Below are 24,409 nucleotides of genomic sequence, written 5' to 3' on the forward strand. Positions count from 1 at the left end.
CCTCCCAGGGATGATACACTTTGCTGGGTGCAGTAGTACTACACTGTTCCTCCCCAGGTGCTTCTGTTTAATGACTGTACCTTCCAGACAGTGTCTGCTGTGTTGTGGCACAGGACAGGGCTGTGTACGTGCACTCTGCAGCTGCTGGGACTCCTGTCCTGTACAGGCTGCTGCAGACTCTGAGGCTGTCACCATGACTCAGGGGAACTGTGCAGCCAGTGAGGAGGAGCTGGGGCTTGCACTCTTCCTGCAGTGACGTCCATACTGCACTCACCCTGAGCACAGAGGAGAGCAGTGAGCACAGTGTCCCACTGCCTGCAGCCGATCACTGAGGCCTAACAGCAGGGACAATGTCAAGACTGGCTGCTGTCACTTTAAGATCCTTAGTGAGAGGTGTCTGTGCTCCAAGGACTAATACAAGGTCATACTGCCAGAATGCCAATCCTGCCAAGCCCAGTGTAGCGAAAAATGAAGCCAATGCGGGTAAGTGCCTCCCATGGAGCGCAATGCACATACACAACAGCTGATAAGGTAGTAGTGTATGTAGAGTCTGGTGTCATCTGCAATAAGGTGCAGATCAGAGAAAGTTTAGTTTGTACTTTAAAAAGTTGCCCTAAATGGGAAAAGTTCTTACAAAGTGTTCTAATTTCTGATTTCTCAGGATGCTGGTGCGACTACATCTGCAGTGCAAAGAAAGTTGTGTGCCAACTCCTTGTCCTGTCTGTCCACCCCTGCAGAGTGTGTGTGCGCATCCCTGACCAGTGGTGAAAGGCTACACTATGTGATTCCAAGTTAGCGAATAATTCTCTCCAGGATGTAATACTTGTGTTATCGTATCTGATACAACATGCCACGATTTAATTTTGCTACAGAAAAAATCTCTGTTTCCTTTTGGCCTCTGATTTTTTTTTTCACGTGCGCAAGAAAATCGGAACAATTAGGGCTCTTTCAGACGTCAGTGATTTAACATCCGGGTTTGTATGCCAAAACCACAAGTGTGTCCAAAACACAGAACAGCTGTCATTCTTTCAATTATAGTTTGCTTTGTATGTTCCACTCCTGGTTTTGACATACAAACACTGATGAAAAATACTGACGTCTGAATATGTCTTTAGGCTAAGTTCTCACTAGGCGTTTTTTACCACCTTTTCCTGCTAATTTTCAGCTGTGTCTTAAGGTACTGTCACACTTAGAGATGTACCAGCGATCCCGACTAGCGATATGACGCGGTCAGGATCGCTGGTACATCGCTAAGTGGTCGCTAGTGATCTGCCACACAGGCAGATCTCACCAGCGACGTCGCTGGGGTCGGGGGTCGCTACTTACCTGTCACACCAGGCGATCCTGCGTCCTCCCGCCCGGCTCCACGCGTCGCTCGTCGTCACAGCAGGAAGCGCCGCAGGAAGCTGACGACGAGAAGCGGTCCAGGACGTTCTCGCGCGATCAGCGATAACCAGCGGGGGAGCCGGTCGTAGGTAAGTATCAGACACAGAGATATCGCTAGCAATATCTCTATAACGTCACAAGTTATAGCGATATTGCTAGCGATATCGCTTAGTGTGACATGCCCTTTACAGTACCAGCAAAGCCTGTGAGATTTCAAGAATCTCATGCACAGTTTTTTTTTTGTAATTGGGATTTTGTGTGTTGGATGTTTTTTTGCGCAATGGAGCATGTCACTTTTTTCAGGGTTTTCACCCATTGAAAGCAATGGCTAATAAAAAAAGCAAGTATAGCAGTATATAAAACCCATTTATTTTTATGTTTTTTTTCCAGGTTTACCATCTTGTCTTGGTCACCTGAGAAGGCAGTTGGGATTAGTACAGTTTAATTAAATTAGTGATGCGTGAAAAGTAAACATTGGCCAACCAAGGTGTGAGATTGAACAATGCCTGTGGCTGACCGAGGTGTGGGATTGAACAATGCCTGTGGCTGACCGAGGTGTGGGATTGAACAATGCCTGTGGCTGACCGAGGTGTGGGATTGAACAATGCCTGTGGCTGACCGAGGTGTGGGATTGAACAATGCCTGTGGCTGACCGAGGTGTGGGATTGAACAATGCCTGTGGCTGACCGAGGTGTGGGATTGAACAATGCCTGTGGCTGACCGAGGTGTGGGATTGAACAATGCCTGTGGCTGACCGAGGTGTGGGATTGAACAATGCCTGTGGCTGACCGAGGTGTGGGATTGAACAATGCCTGTGGCTGACCGAGGTGTGGGATTGAACAATGCCTGTGGCTGACCGAGGTGTGGGATTGAACAATGCCTGTGGCTGACCGAGGTGTGGGATTGAACAATGCCTGTGGCTGACCGAGGTGTGGGATTGAACAATGCCTGTGGCTGACCGAGGTGTGGGATTGAACAATGCCTGTGGCTGACCGAGGTGTGGGATTGAACAATGCCTGTGGCTGACCGAGGTGTGGGATTGAACAATGTCTGTGGCTGACCGAGGTGTGGGATTGAACAATGCCTGTGGCTGACCGAGGTGTGGGATTGAAAAATGCCTGTGGCTGACCGAGGTGTGGGATTGAACAATGCCTGTGGCTGACCGAGGTGTGGGATTGAACAATGCCTGTGGCTGACCGAGGTGTGGGATTGAACAATGCCTGTGGCTGACCGAGGTGTGGGATTGAACAATGCCTGTGGCTGACCGAGGTGTGGGATTGAACAATGCCTGTGGCTGACCGAGGTGTGGGATTGAACAATGCCTGTGGCTGACCGAGGTGTGGGATTGAACAATGCCTGTGGCTGACCGAGGTGTGGGATTGAACAATGCCTGTGGCTGACCGAGGTGTGGGATTGAACAATGCCTGTGGCTGACCGAGGTGTGGGATTGAACAATGCCCGTGGCTGACCGAGGTGTGGGATTGAACAATGCCCGTGGCTGACCGAGGTGTGGGATTGAAGAATGCCCGTGGCTGACCGAGGTGTGGGATTGAACAATGCCCGTGGCTGACCGAGGTGTGGGATTGAAGAATGCCCGTGGCTGACCGAGGTGTGGGATTGAAGAATGCCCGTGGCTGACCGAGGTGTGGGATTGAAGAATGCCCGTGGCTGACCGAGGTGTGGGATTGAAGAATGCCCGTGGCTGACCGAGGTGTGGGATTGAAGAATGCCCGTGGCTGACCGAGGTGTGGGATTGAAGAATGCCCGTGGCTGACCGAGGTGTGGGATTGAAGAATGCCCGTGGCTGACCGAGGTGTGGGATTGAAGAATGCCTGTGGCTGACCGAGGTGTGGGATTGAAGAATGCCCGTGGCTGACCGAGGTGTGGGATTGAAGAATGCCCGTGGCTGACCGAGGTGTGGGATTGAAGAATGCCCGTGGCTGACCGAGGTGTGGGATTGAAGAATGCCCGTGGCTGACCGAGGTGTGGGATTGAAGAATGCCCGTGGCTGACCGAGGTGTGGGATTGAAGAATGCCCGTGGCTGACCGAGGTGTGGGATTGAAGAATGCCTGTGGCTGACCGAGGTGTGGGATTGAAGAATGCCCGTGGCTGACCGAGGTGTGGGATTGAAGAATGCCCGTGGCTGACCGAGGTGTGGGATTGAAGAATGCCCGTGGCTGACCGAGGTGTGGGATTGAAGAATGCCCGTGGCTGACCGAGGTGTGGGATTGAAGAATGCCCGTGGCTGACCGAGGTGTGGGATTGAAGAATGCCCGTGGCTGACCGAGGTGTGGGATTGAAGAATGCCCGTGGCTGACCGAGGTGTGGGATTGAAGAATGCCCGTGGCTGACCGAGGTGTGGGATTGAAGAATGCCCGTGGCTGACCGAGGTGTGGGATTGAAGAATGCCTGTGGCTGACCGAGGTGTGGGATTGAAGAATGCCTGTGGCTGACCGAGGTGTGGGATTGAAGAATGCCTGTGGCTGACCGAGGTGTGGGATTGAAGAATGCCTGTGGCTGACCGAGGTGTGGGATTGAAGAATGCCTGTGGCTGACCGAGGTGTGGGATTGAAGAATGCCTGTGGCTGACCGAGGTGTGGGATTGAAGAATGCCTGTGGCTGACCGAGGTGTGGGATTGAAGAATGCCTGTGGCTGACCGAGGTGTGGGATTGAAGAATGCCTGTGGCTGACCGAGGTGTGGGATTGAACAATGCCTGTGGCTGACCGAGGTGTGGGATTGAACAATGCCTGAACAACTCAATGGCAGACCAAAGTGTGAAAGTTAAACAGTGTCCTACAAACTCAATGCACTGCCAGTGTCTTAGGTAAATTATTCCAGACCGATTCTCCGCTCTCAGCTGTTACATTTGTATGTGTATTTTTTTATGAACATACTGTATGTCTTGTATTGGTGACCTGTGTTGATGCTTCTGAAGCAAAGCTGAACTTTGGGATCCTGAAAAACGCAAAAAAAACTGCACCAAAAACACACCAGCGGTTTTGACGCTGCTTCTTTCCTGCCATGAGTGCAGGTTTTGCTTCCGGAAAAAAAAAAGCAGCAAAAACACCTAGTGTGAACTTAGCCTTACTCTGATCAGATTGTTGTACGAATTTCATCCGATTTTATTTTACGTGGAGATATTGAAAAAGAAAATGTCTCCACCTTCTCCATTCTGACACTTCATGAAAATGAAACTGCACTCTGATGTCTTCCTGGTGCCGTGCAATTTAGTTTTATTTTTTTTCAATTTTTTTTCACGCACCCATTGACTTGCATTGCTGATTTTGATCACATCCTCAGTTCAAAATCGGACATGTTGCCGATATTTTCCATGTAAATGGCCTCATAGAATAGCACAGGTCCAAGTGCGATCCCCGAAAACCACAGATTGCCCCCATACAGGGAACACAGACGTCTGAAAGTATTCACTTGTGGAAAATAGTTTGCAGCTTTGAGTGCTAGCATGTTGCATAAGAAAAGTAATGATATTTAAAAAAAAAAAATGTTGTGTACATGCTGCATAAAAACATCCACATTGTAAATGATCAAGAGCGGAGATCAATTTATGCTATGGATGTCATTGCAAATGTCACTGTTTGCACTGGAACGGGTGAAATGTGCAACCACACAGAGATTCTTTGCTATGAGATACAGTTGTGGATATCACTGTGGGGGGGTACACAGTAATTGGGGCTCATTCACATGTCATTTTTTTTTTCTCATATGAGTGCTATCCATTTTTTTCAAGGATATCCCTCATACATTACCATACCCATATTATTCTGTGGGGCTGCTCAAATGTCCAATATTTTTTTTGCCTTCAGAATGAGTGGTCAGTGGAAAATATGTGAGAGGTGTAGGATCAAAATCGGCAGTTCCTGCTGCATTGTACAGTACCTTTGTTTTCTATGGAAAATGAAAACCGCAGTGCACAATGCTGTGGATTTTTCCGCGGTTTCAAATCCGCAGCATGACAAGTCTTTGTGCGGAATCCGCAGCGGTTTCACACCTGCTCCATTGTCCAGGTGTCAAACCGCAGGCTAATCCGCAGATAAACCGCAAGTCTTTTGACCTGCAGATTTACCTGCGAATTTTGCAAAATCCGCGTGGAAAAATCCGCAGCACAATCCGCATCGTGTGCACACACCCTTATAAGGGAAAACTGTTGAATGACCACAAAGATTTTTTATGCGGATTTTAATTGAAAACCATGTCTGATTTTTTATTTATTTTTTTCATCTTGAAGGTAATAAATTAAAGTACCCAATCGGCAACAAAAGAAAATGCTTGAGGCTGGAGTCACATACAGTTTCCTTTTATCTTTCTTTTTCTTTTCTTTCTTTTTCCACATACGCACAAAAAAAACAGTCTGCATTAGTGTTTTGTTGGTGTATCAGATTAGTGATTTTCACGCATGGATAAATACACTCACTGGCCACTTTATTAGGTACACCTGTCCAACTGTGTGTTAAGACTTAATTTCTAATCAGCCAATCACATGGCGGCAACTCAGTGCATTTAGGCATGTAGACATGGTCAAGACAATCTCCTGCAGTTCAAACCGAGCATCAGTATGGGGAAGAAAGGTGATTTGAGTGCCTTTGAACGTGGCATGATTGTTGGTGCCAGAAGGGCTGGTCTGAGTATTTCAGAAACTGCTGATCTACTGGGATTTTCACGCACAACCATCTCTAGGGTTTACAGAGAATGGTCCGAAAAAGAAAAAAAATCCAGTGAGCGGCAGTTCTGTGGCCGGAAATGCCTTGTTGATGCCAGAGGTCAGAGGAGAATGGGCATACTGGTTCGAGCTGATAGAAAGGCAACAGTGACTCAAATTGCCACCCGTTACAACCAAGGTAGGCAGAAGAGCATCTCTGAACGCACAGTGCGTCGAACTTTGAGGCAGATGGGCTACAGCAGCAGAAGACCACACTGGGTACCACTCCTCTCAGCTAAGAACAGGCATCTGATGGCTACTTTCAGCAGGATAATGCGCCATGTCATAAAGCTCGAATCATCTCAGATTGGTTTCTTGAACATGACAATGAGTTCACTGTACTCAAATGGCCTCCTCAGTCACCAGATCTCAATCCAATAGAGCATCTTTGGGATGTGGTGGAACGGGAGATTCGCATCAGGGATGTGCAGCCGACAAATCTGCGCCAACTGTGTGATGCCATCATGTCAATATGGTCCAAAATCTCTGAGGAATGCTTCCAGCACCTTGTTGAATCTCTGCCACGAAGAATTGAGGCAGTTCTGAAGGCAAAAGGGGGTCCAACCCCTTACTAGCATGGTGTACCTAATAAAGTGGCCAGTGAGTGTATATTGGTAAGCTTCTATGCATTGCACACGGATGTCATTTGTGTGCGGTCCCTGATTTTTGCGTTCGGCAGGCACGTCAAAACGACGCATGCGGACGCATCCACATACAACGCATGTCCCTGCGTACCCAATGTTAAAGATAGGTACGCAGGATGCATGCGGAAGTAGGAGGAGCTTAAGGGAAGAAGATTGTAAGTAGGCGGAGCTTAAGTGAGGAAGTACACAGCCCTACGCACTCTACCCAAACGCAAGTGTGAACCTGGCTTTAACGAAACCTAAGGCTATGTGCACACGGTGCGGATTCTGCTGCGTTTCCGCAGCAGTTCCACAGACCAAGTACAGTACAATGAAACCCTATGGGTTTTCAAAAACGCTGTGCTGACGGTGCGTTTTTTTCCGTGCGGTTTTGCTGCGGTTTACAAACCGCAGCATGTCAATTGTTTGGGTGGTTTCCGCAGCGGTTTCACACCTTTAACATAGTAGAGGTGTAAAACCGCAGACCAAACCGCAGGAAACCCGCAGGTCACTTTACCTGCGGTTCCGCGCGGAAAAACCCGCAGGTGAATCTGCAACGTGTGCACATAGCCTAAGAAGATGCAGTATGTACAAGGTACAATGTTTTCAATTTCCTAAAGGGGAAAAAGTCTTTATTCAGATGTCCGTTTTTCGTGGATAGAACAAGAACCCATTATAATGACTGGGGCTGCTCACATGTCTTTTGTTTGTTTTGTTCTTTTTCAGACTGCAAGTCCATGCAAAAACATCAGAGACATGTCTGTTTTTTACTGGCATCACTGTTGAAAATTGATAATACAAACCTATAGGTCCGTGGAAATCATGGATAGCGCATGGATGGCAACAGTGTACAGTCTGTGTGCTGTCCATATTTAACATTGCAAAGGATAGGAGAAGCTTTAGGCCACGTTCAAACTTTCAGTATTTTACATCCGTATTTGCAAGCCAAAACCATTAGTGGGTGATAAACCTGTGTGTGTGTCAAGCACTGTCTTCCCCCTCCCACCAGTCCCGTAATGAACACACGGACAGCCCTAGATGGGTTGAAACAGGTCGGTCACAGTTTATTAATTACAAAAGCAGAGAAAGGCAATTACATTTCGCAACTGGCTCATCACCGAAGACCCTGTCTGCGGCCGACAAGCAAGCCGTCCAATGAGCAGTTACGAACCTTTGCCCCTCTCTACAACTTCCGCCATGGAGGATCATGTGTATAATCTACACAGGACTCCGCCCCCCACCCATTAGCAATATAGCCTGCTCGACTCCATCCTGCAAGCCGGACAAAAATATGTCAAGACCAATGTCCGTCAGGTGAATTCCATCCGTACTTAATAGTGCAGAATTATCTCATTCCAGCTGGTGGTGATGAACCACGATGCCGCATTTTCCCCTTACAAATTTCGCCATCCGCGCATTAATCTTCTTGATCGCTCTATGGCTTTTGCGTCCCTTGCTCCGTGGCAAATGGCTTGTGGCACTATCTCCGACCACACCAATATCATCTCTGGTAAAAGACATGTGAAACACTCTGTCTGTTGACATCACCGAACAGAGCTCAGCGCTTTTTCGTTTGCCCAAATCATTGCCACCAGCGTGTAAGACTAGTATCACTGGTCTCTTGGCCCTCTTAGCGATGTTGACTAGTTCCGGGAAAATCTGTTGCCACTGGAGCCCTCTGATACCTCTCCAGGTGACCTTCAACCCTGGAAATCCTAGATTTTTTCCTCCCGGCCGAAGCTCGGCCCTCTTAGCCGCCCAGTAGACATATGAATGTCCCAAAACAGACTGCTGGCTTATATACGCCTGTACGAGACAAGATGTGTTACTTCAGCAAATCAGGTCTTATATATCTGGAGAAACATGCAGATTTCCAACGACCCATTCTCTGCACTTCGGCCTCCGATACTCCTGCCCTAGCTGCTTCAGTGGCTGGCCCAATTCGAAAGGAATGCTTCCCGTACTCCTTTGGATTAGCGTCATTTTTTTGTAAGCATTGCTTAAAAACTGCCTGAAACTGATACTTTGTAAGAGGAGACCAATCTGTATGTAAGAAAAAAAAATCTGCTTATGTGGCTTATTACCGCGTAGTGCTTAACTATTCTTAGTGGGCATACTGGGCCGTCTGATGATTTAACTATGACCCACGTGCCCCTACCTGCAGGATCGCACTTGGATTTATGCACGTGAATGTGCAGAGCATTGCTGCATATGACTATATCCTCATTGATCAAACGGCCTTCCGATGCCATCTTTGACCACAGCAACAACTCGCTAATGCGCAGTGCGCCAAAAAAAGCGATAGCGAAAGCTGCTGATATGTGGATCGGCTCGTATTGCGACTTGAATACTGATGGAGATATTGAAATAATGTCATGCAATTATCTAATTGAAATGGGGCGACGGCATTCCTGACTCGGTTGGAGCCTTTTCCAGCCTTTAATGACTTGTCTGATGAAAAAGAACTTAGTAATGTCACCCACCCCATTAGTTGAAAGAAAAAGGCTATTTCCGATAATTGTCGTGTTGTGCCGATGTACCCGACGCCCCTCTTTCTCTGAGGCGAATCAAGAATTCTGTAGACACCTCACAACTTGCTCTGTCACACTTATCGACGGGCCTACCCTGAATTAGAGTGCACCACTCTTCCCACGCTTTACCATAGACCTGCCAGGTAACTGAGGCGCATATTAATGGCATCAGTGATTTGGCCACTGCGTCTCATAGGGATGGAGGACACTGGATACCCGCTTGTTGTGCACTGGGGAGCAGGTCTCTGAAGGCCTGCCAATCCGAAGAGAACAGGGAGTTAACGAGATTATCATCTATGTTCGACACTAATCTTGCGTGACACCAGATGTTGTGTTTCAGGCACAGTAGTGCTAGCCGGCGTAAGAGTGTGAGTAAGGGCAGTGATGCAGAGGACATATGGTTTAAGCTCTTTGCGGTTCCCGGATTTTTCGTTATAAATCGAATGTTCATGTTTTTCAGTTGGGTACCACATAGCTCCACTGATGATGCTATTGCGAAAATTTCTAACAGGGCTAGATCGCATCCCCAGCTTGCTGTGGTCCACATTCGTTTTTGTATATTGCTGCAAAACCCTCTTCCACACTCCCTCCTACCACGAGCCCTAGATCCTTGCTTGTCATATCTTTTGCCATGACACAGGTATGGCCATTTTAGGATTGTAGGAATGTCTTCCAGACTAGTAAGTCGGCCCTCAATGAGTGAGTAATTCTAATCCTATGTCCTGGCTGGGAAATGCCCTTTGTTGCTAATGATAATTGGCGAGAGAAGGCTCTGCCGACCAGCATAACACGGCTGGCGAATGTTAGCAGACCCAGCATGGTGTGCATCTGTTGGAGGGTGACTTCTTTAACTTGAAAGAAACCCTCCAACATATGTAGTGTTTTCTGTATTTACTCAGCTGGTAAGTGAAAAACCATCGAATTGGTGTCAATTTTGATGCCAAGGAAAGGCAATATATTTCAGAGTCTAAGAAATAAGCATGAGCCTAATACTTTCAACAAAACACAATGCGGCAATCCATGGAAATAAGCCGCCATAATAATATTATGTTCTGCTCCATAAACATACAAATTTAGGAGAAAAAAAGGGAGCAAACGAATCCAAGTAGTATAAAAATATCAAAATCCTTTATTAAATGCAAGCACAGACAATATATATAAATAACCAGCAAAGTTGTAGATGACAAATAGACACCAATATTAAGAAGGCAGATGGGGGTGAAAAAAAAAAAAAAAAAAAGTACTGCACCTGTATATAACATTAGCCAGGATAGTTTGTAAAATATGCCGACACAAGGGCTGTTACAAATGCCAAATAATCGCCATATAGGCTGGACAAAATATCCTCAAGGCAACCAGCCGATGTGTAATCAGGCAATAGGGCTAATTACGGCAAGCAGAACCCATAACATTCATCATAAATTACATCAAATATCAGCGACAGTCATATGGAAAAAGCTTACCAGGTGGTGCACAGTTACCCCCAGCCATGGAACAAACCTCTGACGTATGTTTCACGCTCAGGAGGCGCTTTCTCAAGGATAAAGTTAGTTTTATTCACAAAAATGCCACAAAAAATGCAGTGATAAAGTTTGTTGTGTTTTATCACTGTGCCATTGATTTCTTTGTGTGGAAAAAACGCTGCAGGTCTCATATTCGGTTGGTAAAAACAACCATGTGAATTAAATTTGTGAAGTTTTATAGCTTTCACTGGTACTGTAAAAAGAAACTTTTAATTTGCGTAAAAAGAAACTTTTAATTTGCATAAAAAGCAGCATGTGCACATAGTCGTACACAGCAAGGGCCATTTACTTTTCTTGCCCAGGATCCGGTTCATGTAAGTTTTGTGACAAGTTGTGATGAGCGAATTTGTTCGGAAAACCAATGCCCAACCTAAATTTGGCACAAATATGGCACATTGGGATTCGTGATCACAAGAAAAATTTTATAAAATCGGAAAAACTCGGTAACATTCGGTAAAAAGTGCGGTAAAATATTTGCGTTGCCACAAATGTATTTTCAGCACTTTAGCAACGATAATGGTGGTGTATCATGAGTGTTTGGCACGTTTGAAGAGGGGAGGGGGTTGCAGAGCTCAGAGCGCAGCATTCCTGTAAACAGTCATTTTTTTTTCCCGAACTTTGTGCGCACATTGCGGCTAGCCATTCAGGGAGCAGGAAACATCCACAATGTCCTGACACAACAGCTTGTGTCGTTGGCTGCTGAAATCACATGTCCCTCTCCAAATATATAGCGGACATCTTGTTTTAGCTCCTTTTTGACACTGTAAGGCTGGTTTCACATTAGCGTTGAAACAACGCTGCACACTGCGTCGGTAAGCCCCGCCCCGATCCGGCTCCCTGCCCGCCCCATCCGGGATCACCGCCTACTATCGCATTTGCACGCATGCGATCGGCGCACCCTATCTTTAGCATAGGGCGCGCAGATCATGCGCTGCCAGTGTGAAAGTAGCGTGCTGCGCACTTTTGACGGTGCGCCGTGCGCGCCGAAATGCAACATGGCTTTGGAAAGAAGGGGAGGGAAAGATGAAAATGCAAAACCAAAAATATCCCTGGTCGTTAAGGGGTTAAAATCTATTTTTTTGTTGCAAATAATGTGCTCCCAAATCAGTATCTGAACAACATGCTTGGGAAAAAGCGAGGCCATGGTGGAAGGGGAATTAGGCATGGTGTTCAATGTGTACATGGAGTAGGTGGTAATATTTGTGAAAGCACAAGTGAACCAACATCATTTCCTATGCAAAGAAAACCGCTGTACACCTTGTTGATGAGGCCCAGAAAGAGCATGTGCTCTAGTGGATGGCAAGCGCAGCTTCAAGAGGCCTCTCCTCCACCTCAGTATCACACCCATGTCCCAACTCTCCAACCAAAATTTTTTTTTGCTTGCATTCGGGGCAGGACAAAATAAGTCCAAACAGCATCCTGACCCTCGTTATCATACGTTAGATGAGGTGTTAGATCCCAGTCGGCATGAACATAGAGGCACACACCTAAGTAAGTCATGTAAGGAGGAAGACAATGAGTTTATGTTGCACCATATGTCACAGACACATGATGCAGCCACAATGAGCAATGCATCCTCTGCCACAACTGTGACTGTGACCAGCAGCATCCGCGGGGCTCCTGCTCGCAGGGGTGGCAAGGGTTGACTAGCCTGGGCCTTTTTTGACACTGCAAAGGATGAGCCAACTCACGTAATCTGCCAACTATGCAAAAAAAAAATTAGTAGAGGTACAATAATTTGATTACTACATGTATGCATCTTCACATGCTCAATCAAAATGTGTTACTGTGGGAATCAACTGCGCAAAAAATGTGGACCAGTGAACCTCAACAACCATCAGCCGCCCCATCAATCGCATCTGCTGCTTCTTCCTCCTCCTCTGATACCGTGCCAACTATTGAGACACAGGTCTTCAACCGCAGAATCTCAGGTTCTTTACCCGCTCCAGTCACGCTGAATGAGAGTCCGTCATCAGCTGTAACTGCAGTTGACATGCGTGCTGTTTTTGACCGATCTCAGAGAACGAGCACACCACATCTTTCTCAGTCCACTGTAAGAACTCCGTCTGCATCTCTCTCACGGTCCAGCAGTTTGTCCGGTTCACCGTACTCCGCCCTCTCTCAGCACTGCAGCCAGTCCATGGTTCCACAGTTGTGGTTACGTAAAAGATTATTCCCCCTACGCATGACAAAATTAAAAGGTTGAACTCCACCATCTACAATATGTTGGCCACGGAAATGTTGCCTTTCCGCCTAGTAGATGCAGACGGTTTCTGAAAGCTAATGGCCGTTGCAGTCCCCCAATACCAATTGCTCAGTCGCCATTACTTTTCTAAGAAAGCTGTGTCTGCGCTACACCAGCATTTCGCAGACAGCATCACCTGTTCCTTGACTAAATCTTTGCAAGGGTGTATTTCACCACAGACAATTGGACGAGTAAGCATGGCCAATGGCGTTACATCTCGCTGGCTTGGCACTGGGTGACTCTGGGGCTGTGGGGGCAGGCACTGCTCCACAAGTCTTGGAATCTCCAAGGCTTGCAGGATAAACCTCTACATTTTAACGCTTCTTCCACTGCTTCTTCCTCCTTCTCTACCTCCTCTACGGCCTCCACCTGCACCCTCAACCTCTGCCTTAATGAGACACGCATTCCAGCAGTGCAGAGCGAATCCCTACCAACTCCGTACTGCGCAGCCAGGACTCACCGCAATCAGGCAGTATTAAAATTGACATGCCTTGGAGATTGCAATCATACAGCTGAAAAGTTGTCGACAGCTATCCAGGCTGAGTTTGATCAATGGCTGTCTCCGCTGAACCTGCATACAGGGAAGGCCATGTCCGATAATGGTACGTACCTGGTGGTGGCCCTATGGCAAAGCAAGCTCGCACACGTGCCTTGCATGGCTCACATCCTCAACCTGGTGCTACAGCGTTTTCTGTCACTGTCCTGGCCTGTGTGAGCTGCTCCAGCAAGCACTTAAGGCTAGTTTCACATTAGCGTTTACGGCCGCATCGTCGGGCTGCGCACGGCCACCGTTAAGCCCCTGCCGCACCTCCGCTGGTAGCTCCGCCTACGGGTGCATGACGCTGCATGCGTCCTGCGTCTCCTATCTTTAGCACTGGGGACGCAGGCTGAGCGCAGGTATGCATTTGGCGGCGCATGCGTCCTTTTGACGGTGCGCCGACCAGCGCCAAACGCAACCTGCAGCAATTTGGTGTGGTCGGCGCAGCGTCAAAAGGACGCATGCGCCGCCAAACGCATACCTGCGCTCGGCCTGCGTCCTCAGTGCTAAAGATAGGGGACGCAGGACGCATGCAGCGTCATGCGCTGGTAGGCGGAGCTAGGGCGGAGGCGCGACGGGGCGGGGCCTAGCGGCGGCCGTGCGCAGCCCGACGCTGCGGCCGTAAACGCTAATGTGAAACTAGCCTAAGCTGTGTGCTCATTTCTGCCATTTGCACCCCTCAGGTCATCGACTTGCATTGATACAGCGGTCTTTGTCCATGCCAGTTAACAGGTGATGTGCGATGTGCCAACACGATGGAATTCCACTCTGCACATGCAGTGATGGTGGCAGCAGCAACGAGCCCTAACGCAGTATGTCATGTCATATAGCCTGGGCCAATGCAAATATGGACATGGCGCATATCACATTCACGGAGTAGGCACAGTTTCTAAATGGTTACTAAGATGGTTAGTGCTGCCGCCGCCGTTATAAGCATCACTATTCCGGTCATCTATATGCTGGAGCAGACTTTGAATAGCCTGTGGGAGGAGATGGTGGTCCCAGAAGAAGAGGAGGATAACATTGCCTCTAAGTTTAAGACTATCGTCACACAGGCGGGTACCAAGGGAGGGTGGCTTACTGCGATCGAGGGGGGCTGGTGATAACAGACAAACTGTTATCGAAGGTGCAAGATCCAAGGAACAAATGGAGGAGGAAGAGGTGATGGGCGAGCAACTGTCAAATGAAGAGGATAATTCTCCCTTCTCTGTTCGTGGTTGGCAGGAGGGGATGGAGGAAACGAGCCTCATTTTTACCCAGCCTCCAATGCAGCATGGGCTTGGACCTGATGGTAGAGCCCGACATATAAGTGCCTTCTTGCTGCACTATCTGCAACATGATCCCCATTTAGTTATGATTAGGAATACTGCTCACTACTGGGCTGCCACTTTTAGATCCACGTTATAAAACCAAATTTTGCTAGATGCCTCCCATCCTGGAAAGGGACCTGCGAATACTGGAGTATCCAAACACGATTTTACACAACCTTGATTTTGGTCTTCCAAAATTGATGAGTGGCCTGAGCGCACCTCACACGCCTTGAAGGTTTTATTGTGCCCGGTAGCCAGCGTTCTCTCAGAACGTGTCTTCAGCACTGCTGGTGGTGTCATGACGAATAAGCGCAGCCAGCTGTCCCCTGAAAGTGTAGACTGCCTAACTTTCTTCAATATGAACAAGTCATGGATCTCCAAGGACATTTGCACCCTAATCACAGACTTTACTGACTAGGTGATATTGCATTTTTAGTGTGATGCATTATTGTCACACAACTGCACTTTGTAATATCTTTAGTGTGTCTTCTTTGCCTGCTGTGGCTGCTGCTTCAGATGTTAACACAAATTTGTGGAAATGTCAACAGTCATGGTTGGTCTATATCTGCTGGGTTAGCTGTAGTGGAAGACTTGGCAGTCCAAATTATACTATTTCTATTCTCGTGAATGTTATTCCACTTCTGTGGTGTAAGGCCATCATTTGTTTAAATGTGAACACTCCTGGTTGGGTGTCCATCTGCTGTATTGGGTGTAGTGGAAGACCTATTGGTCCCTATTATACTATTTCTACTGTGGTGAAATTGATGCCACTTTGGTGGTGTCTTCCAATAATTTTTGGAAATGTGAACACTCCTGATTGGGTCTCCTTAATGCATGTTGCCTGTAGCAGTGGTCCTCCGAGACCATCAGGCCTCCACTTCCTTGGACTCAACTACCCGTGTTACTATCCTTAAATTTTTCTGACAATGGTAGTCTACAAACCTCTGAGTCTGGCTCAGCATGAAAGCAGGTAGAGGTGTTGCATGTGGTATCAAGGCTCCCAGCAAAGGAGACCTACACTGATCCTTCACCCACCTCGTCTTACTGTGACATTCAATTGAAAGCTGTAAATGCTGTCCCAGACCTCGATACCTCATGCCTGGCTGATTGCTGCAGTTCCATGCTAAAATTTGAATTGTGGGTGAATTGAGGCCACTTTCCTGGTGTCTGTCCCTCATTTGATGTGTTTTGGCAGCATTTGAGGCCATAATAAGGTGTTGTGCATGCGTTTGTTTTTGCCTCCCATTGAGCTGAATGGCGTTCAGTTATATTCGGCGAATATTCGACAAATTAATCGGCGAATATTGCAAATTCGGCTATCGCAATACGAACCAAACATTGAAATATTCGCTTATCTCTAGTGACAAGTTCCCTTGGTTTACACAGTCTACAATCTGTAGGTGTAAAAATAGTACATATCCTATACAGTAAATCCAATGAGTGTGTAATAAACCTGACGTTGCCTTATTCCAAGGCATAATCTACATGGTATGTAAATATCATTATCCATGCCTAACCATTTTTTTTACAGATAAACTGCAGTTCAGAGAGGACTATAAAGGCGGATATTTGTTTTATTTTCCTAGATCACTCCATTCTCTTCCAACGATGGTTGGTTCTCTTGCTGTGAAACATTTAGTGGGATAGCAAGAAATAGGGCACATATGAGGAATATAATTGCAACAACAGACTACACAACATTTGTTTGTCTATTACTATGGAGACATAGGTCTAAGGAGTAATGTTTCTGCTTTGCAATACAGTATGTGTTAGGATAAAAGCCAAATCAGAATCTCAATTTGCAGACAGTGTTTCGGGGTATTGCCCCTCGTCAGTGCAAAGTGTGAGCTCCGATTTGGGTAAGTGATAGGCTCTGGACCGATCTCATACTTTGCACTGACGAGGGGCAGTACCCCGAAACAGTGTCTGCAAATTGAGATTCTGGTTTTGCTAGTATCTTAAGTCGTATTGCATGGCTCGCTTAAGAGTCGATGGTGACTTGTAGGAGCGCTACTTCCAACAGGTGGCGCTGTTGAGTTCTAGACCTCTTTCTCAAGAGGCAAATTGAGTATGGAGACATATAGATTTATTGGGGAACTGTAGATAATGGAAGGAAAACCTGTATCAAGTTGCTTCCTGTTCATAACAGTAGATCTTTTGAAAAGGTAAAAATGTTGGCAAAAATGGCCATTTGATTTTAACCATTTCACTAGCAGTAGTTTTGAGACCTTTTTCATATTAATGACAAAATGTGAATTTTAAAATAAAAAGCAAATTTTCTGAGTAGTGGCAAAAAAAGGCATTGAAAAATAGAGAACGTGGAAAGCAGAGACCAGCCCCCGAAGCAGACGTCACCACCCCGAAATGTAATACTGCATGGTGAGCGGGGAGAATGTACTGAGAATTGACAACAGAGGCATGCTCAGTAGAGCAGGGACTAGCCCAGATCCTGAAATGGATGTCGCTGATGGAGTTTCGTTTCAGGATGGGGACAGTGGCAGCTAACATCCCGTTTGTGAGTCCCCAGTGCAATGCTGAGATACTCAATCATAAATGATTAGGTCATTAAATTTAATTACATTTTTAAATTGTTATTTAGGATGAAATTCAACTTTGCTTTTTAGACCACCCACTTAACATTCAACTGCTCATGTTCTCACTCCTGTAGGAGAGGAAAAAACACTCCTTACTAACAATTTAAGATAAAAGCTTAGAAATATTATTTTTCGTCTACACAAACTGTTTTGTGTTGAGTGTTTTTTTTTTTTTTTCTTTGCTTTTTTTATTATTATTTCTTCCTTAGACCGATTTGGGTCCAAGGAAAAAATTGCGGTGTGCTCTGTTTGCCTCTGAGAACCAGATGATATTCGCCCATTCAACTCTATGGGTCCATGAAAAAAAATCGGACAGCACTTCAATTTCATCCAAGTGCATTCTGATTTTCAAGGGCCGACATTATAGAGAAGGTGGCAAAACTTTTTTTTTTCTTTCTTTCTGTCCACCTCTGAGAATATCAGATCAGCATAATCAAACCCATTTTCTTTGATGTGGAAAAAATGGTCGTCTGCACCTGCCCTAATAGACTCTGATCTTGGTCTTTATCTCACTTGCAACTCTCCTGAGATCTATCACTTATTTCTTTATTCTTACCAGATTCTGCAATACAAAATGCATACATTGAAATAGATCTTAAGGCTAGTGTTCTTGCTTTGAAAATCTGTCAGAATGGCTGTATAATCCTTTTTTACATTTTTTCTTTAGCTGGACTCATTAAATGTTTAATATCTAGGTTAAAAATAAAACTTTAAGATAGCTATTCTGTCATAGATTGTCAAAGTAAGTACACCAGCCTCATTAGAACTAGGTGGTCTATTTCATGATGTATACAGATTATATTGTTTTGATCAGATGACAGATTCTCTTTAATTGCAATGTTGTCTGATCTTGTTAACCAAAACCCCAATTACGCCTTTGTTTCTTTCTCCATTCAGGTCACCAACTGTATAGAAACGAGAGAAAACCAACAGATGTTGACAAGAAGGTGCTTGTGTGGGCCGGGCGGTACAAGAATCGGGAAGAAATCCCAGAATATGTCTCGTGAGTATTGTGTATACAGTATTGTTTCCCAGAGGCCCGAGATTGTCTTCCACCTACTTTGTAACCGGTCTCATATAGGAGCATTCATCACAACTCCACATATTGGAAATTCTTATACTTTTCCCCAGCTTTGGGTTCTCCTGCTGTTGCAGAAAGAGTAGTGCTGAAAAAGCACCCCTAGGTACTTGGAAATCTTGGGGCACTTCCTGCAAATTATTTCCTAATAAGTTTTAAATTTATTAACCACAATTTTTATACACTAATATACCAAACTACCAGTATATCAAATTCATTTTATTAATAAAAAACACAAAAATTAAGTTCATCAAACGTCACTGTTACCCCAAAAACAATTAACCCACGTCAACCTTATTTGTATGACTCTATGTACTCCTTGGTGTTCGCAACACTTCTACTCATGAATGTTCTATTATGATGTAGAGATGTACTCGCAGCCACTTTCCTCTCTCCACTCCCACTGCCCATTCTGGCCAATCGCACAGATTCCACCATGATCACATAGGTGCTTCTTTGCATAATAATAATTTTGTAACATTGCTTCCCTGTCCGGGTAAATGGACTTTTACAAGCTCCGCAAAACACACAATCTCCAGGACTGAACCAATGTACCTCCCGGACATCCAATAGGTTACATTTTTGCATTTCTTTTTAGATGGGAGGTAATTTCTGCTGCAAGAAGCAATGTTCGGATCAAAATTTGCATGGCGATGATACTTTTCACAATTGTCGGTTGCGTCTTCATGGTGCGATCTGGCAAAAAGGTTAGTACTTGTTTCAAGCGAAATTGAGTTAAGATTTTGGCTTTATTTTATGAATATGGAGTTCCATCGAGGGAAAGGGAGAGCGAGAGAAGCTGTCTGAGCATAATAACATTAAAACTATTTTGACCATGGAAAAAGGAAAACTTTTTACCTGATTACAGTTGTGCAATATAGGGCACAACTTCATATAACACAAGTGAGAAGTGTTTCAAGTGGGTGCAGCCGGCATGGTGTGCTGCAGGATTTTCCTCCAAGAAGAGTTTAGGCTGAACGTGATCAAGGGAAAAAAAGCCAGATGATAGGTGCTTCCTTTTACTACTCACTGGCAAGCCGTGAGGTTGGGTAGTCAAGAGGTCCAAAAGAATTTGTCATAAAGAAAGGCATAAGACCAGGTGTAGTAAGGTCATGGTCCAAGGTCAGGATTCCAGGAAATTGACAGATCAATACAGAGGGGTTAGGCAAGTGGATGGTCAGAAGCAAGGTAAAAAGTTGAGTAACAATAGATCTGAGACTGAGTATAGGAAGACGAGGCATGCAGACACCACCGAACAGAAGCTACAACTGGCAATAATTGGATGCAGAGAGCCAGCTAAATAGCCAGGTAATCACTCTGAACAAGAGACACATGGTGGAAACTCGTACACACTGGTTCTGATTGGGCGGCTGGACTGTCACGCAACACATTAACAGTTCAGCATGCTCCAGCGGAGATGTCCATCTCCATACTGACAGCTCAGCATGCCCCTGACCTGATTTAGACAACTGAACTGTTTCTGGCTGTGTCCAGAAACACCAATAGGTAAAATCGTGACACTCACGCAGTTATAAAAATAGAAAGTCGTAAACTCGCCATGAAAATATTTATTAAAAAATACTCAATGCGTTTCAGCTGTACCCAGTCTTCATCTGGTGTCTGGCGGTACAGCCAAAACGTGTTTTCAATTTTTTAACATTTTTATAATAGTTTTCTGCTTTCTATTTTTATAACTAGGGACCACTTATCATTTAGCTTTTTTCCTTGCTTTCTTTTATTTGAACTAATTGGAAATATATCAGACTAAATGCATGATTATTTATACCACAAATTTAAAGGCAGCACAAGACAATAGGCAACAAGGCAACAGAATAGCATAGGATTCTAATCAAAACTGGGAGCATGGGAAACTGTCATAGTCGTCTTAATAGAAAAATGAAATTGCAATCATATTTCCTGTATACCTTTTTAGACTTTGACATCATATGTAGGGAAGAATGACATACAGTGGGGAAAAAAAGTATTTAGTCAGTCAGCAATAGTGCAAGTTCCACCACTTAAAAAGATGAGAGGCGTCTGTAATTTACATCATAGGTAGACCTCAACTATAGGAGACAAACTGAGAAAAAAAAATCCAGAAAATCACATTGTCTGTTTTTTTTTCATTTTATTTGCATATTATGGTGGAAAATAAGTATTTGGTCAGAAACAAAATTTCATCTCAATACTTTGTGATATATCCTTTGTTGGCAATGACAGAGGACAAACGTTTTCTGTAAGTCTTCACAAGGTTGCCACACACTGTTGTTGGTATGCTGGCCCATTCCTCCATGCAGATCTCCTCTAGAGCAGTGATGTTTTTGGCTTTTCGCTTGGCAACATGGACTTTCAACTCCCTCCAAAGGTTTTCTATAGGGTTGAGATCTGGAGACTGGCTAGGCCACTCCAGGACCTTGAAATGCTTCTTACAAAGCCACTCCTTCGTTGCCCTGGCGGTGTGCTTTGGATCATTGTCATGTTAAAAGACCCAGCCACGTTTCATCTTCAATGCCCTTGCTGATGGAAGGAGGTTTGCACTCAAAATCTCACGATACATGGCCCCATTCATTCTTTCATGTACCCGGATCAGTCGTCCTGGCCCCTTTGCAGAGAAACAGCCCCAAAGCATGATGTTTCCACCACCATGCTTTACAGTAGGTATGGTGTTTGATGGATGCAACTCAGTATTCTTTTTCCTCCAAACACGACAAGTTGTGTTTCTACCAAACAGTTCCAGTTTGGTTTCATCAGACCATAGGACATTCTCCCAAAACTCCTCTGGATCATCCAAATGCTCTCTAGCAAACTTCAGACGGGCCCGGACATGTACAGGCTTAAGCAGTGGGACACGTCTGGCACTGCAGGATCTGAGTCGATGGTGGCGTAGTGTGTTACTTATGGTAGGCCTTGTTACATTGGTCCCAGCTCTCTGCAGTTCATTCACTAGGTCCCCCCGCGTGGTTCTGGGATTTTTGCTCACCGTTCTTGTGATCATTCTGACCCCACGGGGTGGGATTTTGCGTGGAGCACCAGATCGAGGGAGATTATCAGTGGTCTTGTATGTCTTCCATTTTCTAATTATTGCTCCCACAGTTGATTTCTTCACTCCAAGCTGGTTGGCTATTGCAGATTCAGTCTTACCAGCCTGGTGCAGGGCTACAATTTTGTTTCTGGTGTCCTTTGACAGCTCTTTGGTCTTCACCATAGTGGAGTTTGGAGTCAGACTGTTTGAGGGTGTGCACAGGTGTCTTTTTATACTGATAACAAGTTTAAACAGGTGCCATTACTACAGGTAATGAGTGGAGGAAAGAGGAGACTCTTAAAGAAGAAGTTACAGGTCTGTGAGAGCCAGAAATCTTGATTGCTTGTTTCTGACCAAATACTTATTTTCCACCATAATATGCAAATAAAATGAAAAAAAAACAGACAATGTGATTTTCTGGATTTTTTTTTCTCAGTTTGTCTCCCATAGTTGAGGTCTACCTATGATGTAAATTACAGACGCCTCTCATCTTTTTAAGTGGTGGAACTTGCACTATTGCTGACTGACTAAATACTTTTTTTCCCCACTGTAATTTCAGATGATCTGCTTCCCAATCATGAACTGTAGAGTGGTCGAGTGACCTGGGGCTATTTACCATGTTGAAAAGAAATGTTACAGTAGTCAGTGACATTATAGAAGATGGCGTACTTCTCATTTTCTAAGAATAGTTTGGGATATTACATGGTCTAATATATGCGGGTCCCCTCTCTATTTTGAGAATGGAACCAACCTTGTTCCATTGGGAATTGAGAGGTAGCTGCGTTCACCGGTCTCTCTCTCCATTTACTTCCATGGGACTTGTGAATATTGTGATAAGGAATCTGTCAGTGGGATTTCATCCCATCTTTTCAAAACTATTTATATTTGCATGTAGCTCTTTCACAGACATTTCCACAAATCCTTTACATGGTGAGCCAAATTAGACTTCCGGGCTATGGTAAATCTGTCACTCCAGCTCTATTTTTTGCCCAGTGCTGCTTCCTCCTGCTTAACAGCTTGTTTGCCTGAAGTCACACAGCATAAAAGTGGTCATTCAACCAGGGGGAAGTAATGCAGGGCTAGGAATAGACCTGGAGAGACAGAGGTCTCAGATCTACCATAATACTTCAGTCTCATTTGCATATCAATTCAAAACCAGATTTCTCATTAAAGGAGGAACGGACTTGCCATGTAAAGATATTGGTGGACTTTTCCACATACAAATAGTTTGGGGGGGTATAATTCTGCTGACAGATTCCTTTTCAAGTCATTAGTGCTCTACACAACTGCACTCATGCAGACCTCTATAGCTGTCTTCCAAAATGTGGAAATAACTGGGAACGATGGATAGCAGTAATGAAGAAACAACTGCATATGAAATTAGTAGATCTAGATTTAGGTTTCACATACTTCATGGGATTTTCTATGCATGGCTTTGTTAGTTCTTTTTCTGATACTGCAGTACTGCCCATTCATTCTGTTGGGGTTGAATACCACACTCAAGACAATGAGGAGTGCTACTCTTAAGTGGTTGAATCCTTGACCCTCCTATATGTTTCCCTCTTGTGAAAAATTCACTTTCCTCCCTTCCTTCCATTTGCAGGCTCTTAAAGAAGACAATACTCTGCTCCAAAGGAATATAGAGAAGAAAGCCAAATGGAGAGAGGAAGCAGAGCAAGAACAGTCCCAGTCCCTCAAGAGTCATTGAGCCGATGTCTTCTTTTTTATCGAGGATATCTGTAACCTTTCCCAGTAGATGCAATAGATTTTATAGGAAAAGCACAACCTTTATTTTCTGTATGTGATTTATTAGTGTGTCTCAATAAATAAGTGTCCAGGTACGGCTTCTTTTTCACTGATTTCTTCACGTCTGATAGTAAAAGTCAGGGGATCTCAGTGCTGACCTCTTTGTTCTCCGTTGTATTTTTAACATGTCAAAAGTAGTTACTTGACATTGCACAGAGCAATGTGGAAAAGTACAAGTGGATTCATGTTCCTGGGCTCCATTCATCCTACCTGTGAGATGTTGGATTGTCAGAGCTACACAGAGCGTTTTTTTTTTTTTAGACTGTTTTAACTAAAATAAAATAAACTGGCTGTGATAAATCTGAAGCCTCTGTCACTCCAGCTCTACTCCATGCCCAGTCCTGCTTTAACAGCTTGTTCTCCTGAAGTCGCACAGAAGCGGTCATTCAAGCAGGGGGAAGTGAATGGGATATCACCGCTGCTGCCCAATCATCAGTAAGAGGCTGCAGCAGTTATATGTTGTAGACGGGATGTCACCGCTGTAGCCCAATCATCTCCACATTGCAAAGAACAGGTTTTTTTGTGTTTTCTTACAATAAATCTAAAACCGTGATGTTTCGATCAGATTTATGTAACCTTGCTCAAACATCAAATTGCAGGAGCTAATCAGAATGTAAGGCCTCGCTCACACGAGCGTATAATATGGCCGAGTGTTTTGGCACATAGCACTCGTCCCAGTGTTATACTATGGGGCAATCTTGATCTGTGATTATTTTCTCATGCCATTTCTCATGCTGTGAGTGTCTCCCAGAAGATCACACATACCTGTTGTGAGTTCATTTTCCCCTTCACCATGGAGGTCTGATGAACTCCCTCTTCTGGTGAAGGAAGGTAGTGAGGCTGATTACAAAGCACCTGAGCAGAATGATGATGACTGGGTGACTAGAATTGCTGACTGGATATAAGGCAGCCGACGCCCTTCTGCCTTGCGGGTGATTACTCTGAGGGATTCTTGGAGCCCAGCCTGATTCCTGCTCCTCAAAAGCTAAGTTTTCTGCTCTACTTTTTGCATTTGTGTTTCGGTTTTGTTTTG

At 45.1% G+C, this 24,409-nt stretch overlaps 1 protein-coding gene across 2 annotated transcripts; it reads left to right on the forward strand.

Annotated features, from left to right (window-relative positions):
• The first annotated feature begins 72 nt into the window (after window positions 1-72).
• LOC141048090 (protein FAM162B-like) lies at window positions 73-23,411 on the forward strand. 2 transcript variants are annotated; one of them, XM_073543473.1, is made up of 5 exons: window positions 73-483; window positions 662-791; window positions 18,368-18,473; window positions 19,147-19,255; window positions 23,174-23,411. In XM_073543473.1, the coding sequence occupies exons 1-5, from the start codon at window positions 469-471 to the stop codon at window positions 23,276-23,278; spliced, it is 465 nt and encodes a 154-aa protein (XP_073399574.1). In that variant the 5' UTR covers window positions 73-468; the 3' UTR covers window positions 23,279-23,411. The 2 variants fall into 2 exon arrangements, with proteins under 2 accessions (XP_073399574.1, XP_073399575.1); XM_073543474.1 differs by lacking the exon at window positions 662-791 and having other exon boundaries at window positions 104-483.
• The last annotated feature ends 998 nt before the right edge of the window (window positions 23,412-24,409 follow it).

This window comes from Dendrobates tinctorius, unplaced genomic scaffold, assembly GCF_039654945.1.
Source record: "Dendrobates tinctorius isolate UK_male_01 unplaced genomic scaffold, ASM3965494v1 ptg000133l, whole genome shotgun sequence".
Lineage (NCBI taxonomy): Eukaryota > Metazoa > Chordata > Amphibia > Anura > Dendrobatidae > Dendrobates > Dendrobates tinctorius.

Excerpts from the sequence above, each read along its gene's own strand:
- LOC141048090 (XM_073543473.1), top strand. Across the intron at positions 792-18,367 it reads GCTACACTATGTGATTCCAA|GTCACCAACTGTATAGAAAC; the intron begins GTTAGCGAATAA and ends TTCTCCATTCAG. Across the intron at positions 19,256-23,173 it reads TGGTGCGATCTGGCAAAAAG|GCTCTTAAAGAAGACAATAC; the intron begins GTTAGTACTTGT and ends TTCCATTTGCAG.